Genomic DNA, 10,320 nt, shown 5'->3' with positions numbered 1-10,320 from the left:
AGCGTCTCAATACAACTTTCAAACAACACGGGGAAAACTGGAAGGGAATGCATCTTCACTCCTGAAGGGGGTAAATACAGTGCAGAATGGGATGAAAACAGGACATCTGCCCAGAAACCACGGCCCCTTCTGCATGATGGAAAAGCTGACGAAAGCTCACTAAATACATCGTGGTTTTTCTGATCTCTGCACAGGAGAGTGAATTTACTCCGCAAAACTGATTTTGCTCTGCATGGTGAACTGCCTCATCAGCAGTCTTTTAAGCGTTGTTTCTGAAAGAAGCTTTTCACCTATTAATTTCTCTCCTGCCTGCTTCAGGCTCTCTATTAGTCATGCACAGAAGCTCCGTGGTTATGCAGATTAGTGACTGCATTAGAGAACAAAACATGTCACTGGCAAAACTACAGGGGGCAGGGCTATGAATTGTTCCATGCAGAAAGCATTGCAGCATAGTTTTTCAACAGACTATATTCAATGCAGAACAACGATTGTAGTATAATACAGCGGTCTAAACTGGTTGTTTTTTTAACTGTTTTATTTGGCTCTGTGCAAAATACCTCCAGGTCATATGCAAAATAAAACCAAGGGAACTTCAGAGTGGAAACAGATAATCAACCCTTACCAATAGGAAGAACAGCCTTCCTGCTCTTGTCAGCCCTTTATAATATTATAATTTGACTCCTTTTTTCTTTCCACCTACCTTACATAGCCAAAATAGAGAAACAAGTTGACAGAAAATACGAAGACTCTAGAATGATAAAAGGCTCTCCTAGTACATATTATATTCTAGTACATGGTATCCCTTCAGCTGAGCCCCCAGGACTTGATCTCGTAACAACTGCATGCAAAGCATGTGTTCTATTACTGAGCCATGACCTCTCCAAGTTTCTCAAGCTTCAGTGCAATGAACCTGCAAGAGTGTTAACTATTGGTGCTCACCTTCAGCTGGTGCAAGTATGGTTTCCAAACAGTATCCATCAGATCCTGCCTGTACTTCTTAGTGAAGTAACCCAAGTAGGAGACAAAGGCTGTTATCAGTAAGACATCTCCACACAAGGCACTCTCTTGAATCCTGAAGTTTTTCACAGATTCAGCCCATCTCACATTTTCAGAGGCAAGGCCACCAACCTAAAACGATCACCAGAAAAATGGCTATCAGAACACAATATCTAGTTGTTTGAGTGCTAGCTGCACCTCACACCCACTATATATCCTAACAGGAATTCATACATTTGGAGTGACCAAAAGGACAAAGCAAAATTTCAGGGAATAAATTCTGGTTTCAGATAGTTTTCCACTCAAGAAAATATTTTGCTTCCAAAAAATTGCACTTGGGAATGAGAGAGATATCTGCTTCTCCAGCTAAGGCACACATTAGCAGGTACAGCTAGAGCTCACACCTCCCTTGGCAACCGTCTACACCTCCCTAGCCAGGTTTAGTTCACATAATTTCCATGGGAGATGGGTGACACAGCAAAGAAGAATAACCTGATTTCATTTTTGCATCTTGGTTTGGGAAAACAAGTTTGGAAAACAAGTGCAAGTCATGCTAGGTTTAGGAGCAATTTCCTCCTCCCCAACCCCACCCAGTGGAAATAACATTGGGTCCAAATGCAGTGATTAAGCTAATGTTTTATACTGCTGCTTAATACAGAACAGCTACCACCACCGCAGAAATTACTGATTATCACAAATTAGGAAAGTAAGATATAATGTCACAGGGAAGAGGCTCCTGACACAAAAAGATGGACAAGAACTTGCAAATGTAAGTTGCATAGCGGAGAAGAACAAGGGTTTAAAAAACTTATATTACTTATTTTGCTATATTACTTAAATACTTATTATTTAAGTAATATAGCAAAATGACAGCAGCCTCATGTCTCTCATAACACCTGCTCTCAATGTCAAGCCAAAAACATGCAATCAGAATTTAAATTTCTCTCTCAACTGCTCATGTTTGGGGGGGGGGAGAAAAAAGGAGGAGTTCCCGAGTACAAGGCCACCTCTACAGTGTAAAATTTTATGGGCAAAATGTATCTATCAACAAGAGAAAAACAATTTTATTTATAAGAAACAAATTATGAGAATATCAGCAACAAATTTAACTAATTTGCTGGTTATGCATTTTTAAGCAAAAAATATAAAAACAATATGCTAACAGCTAAAATTGCGACTGACTTATCTGGAAGTAGAAAATGCTGTCAACAAGATATTTAACATTATGATCTCCTAAACTGCTACTATACTGGCAGGGATTCTTTTAGCCAGAGAGCAAAGCAGTCCTCTTATTTATTTATTCATTTACATTAATGATAGTCCTCCTTCCCCTGTGGGACTCAAGAGGGATCACACAGACTGTCAGTACAGTCATCTGAAAACTGGAAGGCCAGACAGGTAGATTCCATGTTGCTTCTCCTTATGAATTTTCTTTCCGTGGAGAAGTTCAGTTATACATAGTGACAGCTTGAGCTGGGAATTATTGAACCAGTAGAATTGGGCAAAGTTTTTCAGATGGGAAGAAAGGAAAGGGAGGGAGGGAGGAGTCACTATCCACTAGAGACCGAAAATGTAGAATGGTCCTAACCTGGCAGCAGAACTAAAAGGACGTGAAATTCATAGAGTGTGCATGTAGCAGATTGAAAGCTTATTCACTGTTGATATAAATCTGTCTCTATTTTGGTCAAGAGAAATTAATATACAGAATATCACATATCATATGCCCAGTGTGTAGAAGGCAGACTGAGACTATAATATGGAAGCAAAACACTCTGTACAAGCTCAGAGTTTGCTATTATTTCACATACGTGAAGACCAAACCTTGACAATTGGGAGTTATCAAGATGTATATGATAAGACACCATCAAATCCTTAGTCAGGGTGGTTGCATCAAACAGTACCTTTTTGATTTTAATTAAATCATGTTGTCTTTCGAAATCATGGATTCTTTGTTTGACCAGTATTTCGGTCTGCCCATAAGACATAGACAGGAGAAGATTTTGCAAGAGGCCATAGTATCCTAATTTACTCCTCACATATCTCAGCCAGGGAGAGACATAATTATTCTAAAGCAGTGGCTTTCAACCTAGGGGTCAGGACCTCTTTGGGGTCAAACGACCCTTTCATAAGGGTCACAGAGGGCAAGCATTTTGGCCATCTACACAACAGCCTTGTGGGGTAGATCGAGATAGAGCACTTGTCTGTCTGGAGCAGCAGAAAAGAGTGAGATCAGCATGGTGGGACAAGAGGCAGAACTGAACTGAGAAACCCAGAAAAAAAACAGTTTACATACAATCATGAACATGAACAATGCCATTGGTCAGTTTCGGTTTAATTTCTGTGAAAGAACACTTGCATAATTTTATGGTAGGGGGTCACCACAATATGAGGAACTGTATTAAAGGATCGCAGCATTAGGAAGACTGAGAACCACTGTCTTAGAGGATCAAGGGTGTAAGACCTTTAGGGGAAAAAACTAGTCCACATCTTAGCTTTCACAGTAGTCATGCCAGCTTCCAGCCAAATAGCAGCATTAGAAAACACAAGAAGGGGCTTGGAAACTAAGTCTTAAAATTTTAGATTCTATCCTTTCCATCTTGGCACAGTTTGAAATGATGCTAAAAGTGCTACTTTTTTGTTTTTCTGTTTGTTTGTTTTTTGCTTTGCCTGTACAACTGAACACCTATTCCTTGGGAGAAGGGAGAGGGAGTTGGGTGCAAGGGCGGGACATTGGAGGCAGAGACAGGGCTACTTAACCTCCATACATTTCCTTAGCATGTGGCTTGCTGGTTGCTCTCCTGTAGCTCGCGCTTTTTAGGCTGGGGAATCCACTTTATGCGATTTCCCAGCTAGCACTTTAAAATGGAGGATATGACTACCAGTTTGCTGCTTGAATGCTCGATGTTGACAATATCATGCAAAACACCAAAAATATGGCATCTTCATAAGGTAAGCATTTCACTATGTTTATCGGGTGCTGAATGGCCCTATGTCTGCTATTTTGGGGGGATGAAACTCAGGCTTGTCCAAGTAAGGCACCAGATCATTGATATAAAAGCTAAACAGTAAGGATGCCATGATAATGTCCCCATTTGACATCTCTCTTGTTGTTATAGGGCAGTTAAATGGTCCGGCAGACAAGCAACCATGGTAAATTTTTGCCTCCCAAATCCCAGGAACTGTAGTGAAATTTTCTTGATACATGCTCCTAGGTTCCAACTTTAAAACAGCCAGGCTAGTTGTGAGCTTCCCTGAGTAGTGGGTCTCATCCCAGGAATGCAAGTCAAGGGTCTGTTACCTCCAACACACTGCCTTTATACTTTCATCCCAGCATCCAGGCAACTGCCAGGAGGAGAACAAGTTGACTGTGTAAAAGAGAGGAGTAAGAACACTGCAGCAAAATCACCCAAGCTAAGAACAAGCTAGCCATAGTGGGGCTGTGCTGGTTGTTCTACCTTCCTTTCTCCAGTGCTAGCTGCTCTCCTCTGGGTATCTTGGCAATCTCACTCTCTTGCTCAGCCTCATGCTGAGGTGAAAATGGGCAGACAGAGAGGGAAGCTTCCCCTCATACCTCACACACTAGTGCTGGCTAAGGTTCAGCAGTAGTGGAGAGAGACAATCTTATATTCCAAGAAGTAATCCAATAGTTTAAAAAATATATAGTCACATATATAGTTATAGGCCTCTTGTGGCCCAGGGTGGTAAGGCAGCCAACATGCTGTCTGAAGCTCTAACCATGAGGTTGGGAGTTCGATCCCAGCAGCCGGCTCAAGGTTGACTCAGCCTTCCATCCTTCCGAGGTCGGTAAAATGAGTACCCAGGTTGCTGAGGGGTAAAACGGTAATGACTGGGGAAGGGAATGGCAAACCACCCTGTATTGAGTTTGCCATGAAAACGCTAGAGGGTGTCACCCCAAGCGTCAGACATGACTCGGTGCTTGCACAGGGGATACCTTTACCTTATATAGTTATATCCTTATCCATTATTGTTCCTCTATATATGAAACAGCTAGGGGGTAGGACGTGTCCAGCTGTCCAAGTTGGAATAGGGCCAATCAGGGTGCAGCCAGCTTTGCCCTGATTGGCCCTGCCCCTGCTGCCCCTGCCCTCCATCCCTGGACTCTAGCCTCTTTGCTCACAGACACCTCAGTGCCTGGAGCCAGCAGCAGGTGAGAGGGCCCTGGGCAAAGGGTCATGGCGGAGGGCTTGCTCACAAGGGCTTCCTGCCCTGCTAGGCTGGGCCTGCCTGCTCACTGCCTGCTAAGAAGCTCTGTCTTGGCCATGCTAACAGCCCCTGCCCGCCCCACTTGATTTGGCTGTGAGCTGCTGCCCAAGGCCACCTTAAGCTGCCTGTCTGGGGGCCAGGGGAGGGGACACTTTCAAGGCCTGTTCTTAGGAATGGGCTTTGAAGCATAAGAGAGAATGTGTGTGTGTTGGCATGAAGGGCATACAATAGTCATGTGTCTATTCAGTTTCTGAGAACTAGGAATGTGGCTCTCCATGAGCCACAGCATGAGTACCACCTTCTGGAATTTCTCTCTGCTTGAGATCTTGGGGAGATTCTGCTAGTCAGACTGGCGAATCCTGAACTAAGGGCTTAGTTTAAGACAACTTCCTTGCATTTATCAGATTATGGGTTGGGTATATGATGTTTCAGGGTATTCTTAAGGCTACAAAGGCGGGCTGAACTTTTTTTCATAGGGGAGAAAATTATGTGGATGCCTAAGATTTTACATTCCAAATCATATGATTCTCAAAAATAAACCCAGTTTTCATCTCCAGATTTTCCCTTCTGCCAACCACAGGATTCTCATGCTGGGACTTGGCTTTCAGGTCTCCATGTGCATTGGGGGAAGCTGCAGAATAAAGTCTCTGATTTTCTGCTATGCTTGAGGTATAAACACCCTCATTTTTACCAAATTAGTAAAAAAAAAAGTGCATAAATGACACAGGTGTCAGGCAAGGCAAGTCAGGCTTAAAAATAGAAAGCCTAAGGTTGAAAAATGTCCCACATCTGGGCTACAATACAAAATCTTTCATTTTACCCATTTCATCTTAATTAAGAGATCACCCTCCATGTTAATTAGTTGTTATTGCTCTTTTCCTTCTTTCACTTTTTAATTGGCTTCTCTATGAGTGACTCTGGTAACAGCCTCAAAGCTTAACTCTCATTCCTTTGTAAATAAAGCCAAAACTGATTGTGGAAATTACTAGCTCCCCTTGCTGGCAAAAATGCAGAATGGTCGAAAGTTTGTGTTGGAAAGCATGATGGGAAAGTTGCCTCATGTCTGCAACTTAATTATTCTAGGATGTGGTATTTATCTGTATGAAATTTTATTTTCTACTTTTTAATTAGGCTGAATGTTGAAAGTCTATGTTCATTTTCATTTCAAATTAGCCATCAGACTATTTAAAGCTGCACAAGAAAGAAATTCCTCTTCAATAGCAAGTAGCTCCAGTGCACAACTAATTATTCCTTCTGCTTAAATATCTTGGAATTGTTTAGAAATAATGTTTGTGGGATGCTCTTAAGTGAATTCGATAAATGAATTCCATAAACCATTTAAGCTCGCACACTTAAGCTGTCTTGGTTCCAATAGAGGCAATGAAACTCTGCTCTATAAAGAGTTTGCAGATTGTAGTGTATAAAGTGTAATCCTGACATCACTTACTCTGGATTAGTGCTACTGTAGTTAAGGGATTCTGCAGGGAGGGAGGTGAAGGACTGAAGCTCTAACACTTACTATTGAGGTGCCCAATCAACCTTTCCTGGCACCCACCAAGCATTTTAATAAAGTAGGCAAGATCGGATGGGGCTTTTGCCCATCGGAGCTTCTGACTGGCACTGGAAATCTGATCGGATGTGCAGATATTTTAGAGATTGTTTTGGCAGCAGAATTTTTACTGAATGTCTGAAGATGTTTAAAAAAAAACAATACATTCATTTTAAAATACTGACGAGGTACTATGAGAGTTGTGCATAACCTCACTCCCTGATATTTTGCATTTGGCTCTGCCTTCTGAGACAGCTATTTTGTAGTTATGCCCACCAACCTATGTCAGAATTCCAAAGACAGTAGCCAACAGACTATTATTTCAAAGACGATTGCGAGTTCAGAAGAGTTAAGGATCTCATCTCTGCTCTAATGACTCTTTGTGTTGCTAAACTCTAGGAAACTGACCCACACAGTTGAGATATTCTAACCCCAAGCAACCAACAGCCCTTACTTTTAGTTTCCTGTTGAGCAGCCAAGGCAGGTTTTTTTGCACAATGCAACACTATGGAACTGCACACCTAATAGAGCCTTATTAGAAAGATAAAGAGCAATAATGCTCATTAAAAGCTGAAATTAAAGGTTTCTTTTCCCGGCAGCTGTAGTCAGTGAATGCCTGCTTATTATCTGCTGTCAGATATGAATGACTGAATATGAGAGTGGTATTTTGGGGAAATTGCTGCTGTACAGTTATAAAGCAGTTGTCTATTTGTCTTAGCTTGTATGTACGGATAGTTCACTGGTCTGATTAGATGTATCATAAGCACTCAAAGGCTGCTGTGCTCATTTTATGTGTGTTTGTGCCAATTTTTTGATGTGTACTAACAATTTTATTTATTTATTTCAGCTATGTATATGCCTGCCTTTCTTCTAAGCATCTCAGGAATCAAAGCGGGTAGCAACATTATAAAAACAATATGCTAAGGCAAACATTAAATATTAAAGTCTAAACAAACCTCCATGTCCTCTACCAGCAGGGTATTCCCCTTTACCCAGGCTCAGGCTTCTACCAATCTTTAATTTCTTATCCATACTGACTAGGGGTGTGTATTTGAATTTACCTAAACTGAAAATATACCCAAAACACACCTTATCCATCATTTTCAAGTATATTTCAGCTTCCCAAATGTATCTGGGATTTTTTGGGAGTGCCAGAAAAATCCCCCCCTGCCCCCCAAATTCCAAATATATTTGGGAGTTACTGGCAAAACCGGGCTGCTCAGCAGAACTGTCATGGAGAACTCTGCTTGCAGAATCAGCAGGCTCTGTTGGGCAATCTGATCTAAATGGGCTGCACAGCCTGCGGGGAGGGAGTTCTTTCTGCAGAATCAGCTCCTTGGTGGGCTCTGTTGAGCTGTCCAGTTTAAATCGAGCCGCCAAGCAGACCACGTGGGGAGAACTTGCCCAACAGATCTGGCTGCTTGATCAGCTCTGTTGGGTAGCCTGGTCTAAACCAGGATGCTTGACAGAGCCCCACCCAAGCCTGCAGAGAGATTTCGGCAATCTGGTTTAAAGAACCCACTCAAGTGAATCCCAGCTATCCGTGGCCCCCCAATTATGGAACAACTTCTTTAGGGAGGTGTCTGCCTCCCTTACTTTCAGTTTTTAGAAAGCAGCTGAAAGTTTTATTTAGAACTGCCTTTGAGTCCAAGTGAGAAAGGGAGACTATAAATATAAATAAATAACGTACATAAAATAAATAAATAAATTTGACTAATTTAGTTTCTTAAATTATTGGCAGTCCTATGCCTGTTATGCAAATATTGGATAATGCCTTTTCAATGTGCTTTTGCAGCTGAATTTTCCTGCATGAAACAGGATAATCTAAAGTACATAGAAATGCATTATCCAATGTGTGCTTAATGGCCCCTAGTTGAAATTTTAAATTTGGTCTACTTTGCATTTTTTAGGATTGTTGTTTTATTTATAGTGTATGTAAGTCACCTTCAGTTCCACAAGGTAGATAATAAGTGTTTTAAATAAATATAATAGGATTGTGAACCTCCAGATTGGGTGAGTTCTGGAATTACATCTGATCTCCAGGCTACAGAGATCAGTTCCCAGGGACAAAAAGGGAATGTCGGAGGTTGATCTCTATGAAATCATATCCCTTTTGAGCTCCTCTCTATCCTCAGACTGCACCTTTTCAGGCACTACCCCCAAATCTCCCAGAACTTCCCAAGCCAGAGTTGGCAACTCCAATTTAGAAGTGGAGCTGTACAAACTCCCTTGATTTAGACACATTTTAGACACAGTTCTACACACACAGCAGTAAGCAGACTAAAAGACTTCACAAGGTACATCCACTGTTTGCTCTTCAAGCACGCAGCACTGCATTGAGTGGATCTTACCAGTCGATTTGCAAGGGAAATAGTTTTTGCAGTGGCTTCAGCTTCTTCCTGGCATTTCAGCTTCTCTGCTGTGGCCTTCTCAAATCTGGCTGTGAGCACTGCCAAGTTTTCATTAAGGTGCTGCAGTGTGAAAAAGAAGAAAATCTTGGGAGAAACAAAACAACTCGAAGTAATGCAGTTTGAGTTTATTCACTAACACAATCCTGCCCTGGGGACAGCCTCAGTCAGAAGGAAGCGGCTTCTGTTTCTGAGGGACCCACACAGAACAAAAAATTATTAATCTAATTGCTCTGAGAAATATTCAGATCACCCATTCTGACCTCTTAAAGGCACAAGCCTTGTGAATCCGTTTCCAGTAATTAGGACCATGCCAATTCGATAGGGAATGTCCATGCAATCAAGTGTACTCTCCCATAGAGCTGGTAGCTGCATTTGCAATGGCTGCCAACCTCCAGCTGGGGTCTAGAGTACTCTCAAAATTAAAACTGGTTTTCCTTGGAGAAAATGGCTAGACTCTATGGTATCACTTCCCCACTATGTCCCCTCCCCAAACTCTATCCTTCCTAGGTACAACTTCCAAATTTCCAGAAATTTCCAAGCTGTAGTTGGCAGCCCTAATTAGAAGAGCATATGTGGTCCATTAAGTAGTTCTAGCAGAGCACCCAGTTTTCCTCAGGTTCTCTGTCCATCCAACAAATTTATTTCTACTGTTTTTTTAAATAATTTTATTATTTATTATTATACGAAGCATTTACAGAAAAGTAAAAGAGAAAAAAAGCGACCAGCTGATATAGTTTGCCATCCTCTTTTAACATACATATTCAGTTCCCATCACATCTTAATCCTAATCTAGAAGTTTTTACCATCTTTCTTAGCGAAATGATTGTTAATACATATGAGAGTATGATCTGTTATAAGAATATATTCTATTATTATCTTAAGTGATATAAGGTCGGTCCCCTTCATATATTGGCCCTGACCTAAGAGTTACTGCTGCTGTCTTGTTAATACATATGAAGTATAGTTTGCCATCCTCTTTTAGCATACATATTGGCATACATATTCAGTTCCCATCACATATTGATCCTGATCTAGCAGTTATTACCATCTTTCTTAGCAGAGTAATTGTTGATACATATGAGAGTATAATCTATTATAAGAATATATTCTATTATTGTCTTAGATAATATAAAGTCAGTT

General features: G+C 41.2%; 1 protein-coding gene across 2 annotated transcripts in view; it reads right to left on the bottom strand.

The window, feature by feature from the left end:
* Window positions 1-10,320, bottom strand: part of DNAH9 (dynein axonemal heavy chain 9) — a 303,268-nt gene that overhangs the window by 108,808 nt on the left and 184,140 nt on the right. For both annotated transcript variants that reach the window (XM_077327460.1, XM_077327461.1), the window contains exons 51-52: window positions 9,121-9,240; window positions 940-1,128 (exon numbers count right to left, since the gene is read on the bottom strand). In XM_077327460.1, the coding sequence (XP_077183575.1) occupies window positions 940-1,128; window positions 9,121-9,240 (309 nt within the window). The remainder of the gene's footprint in view (window positions 1-939; window positions 1,129-9,120; window positions 9,241-10,320) is intronic.

Source organism: Paroedura picta, chromosome 3, assembly GCF_049243985.1.
Source record: "Paroedura picta isolate Pp20150507F chromosome 3, Ppicta_v3.0, whole genome shotgun sequence".
In the NCBI taxonomy this organism is placed as follows: Eukaryota; Metazoa; Chordata; class Lepidosauria; order Squamata; family Gekkonidae; genus Paroedura; species Paroedura picta.
This window is presented reverse-complemented; position numbering and strand designations above follow the sequence as displayed.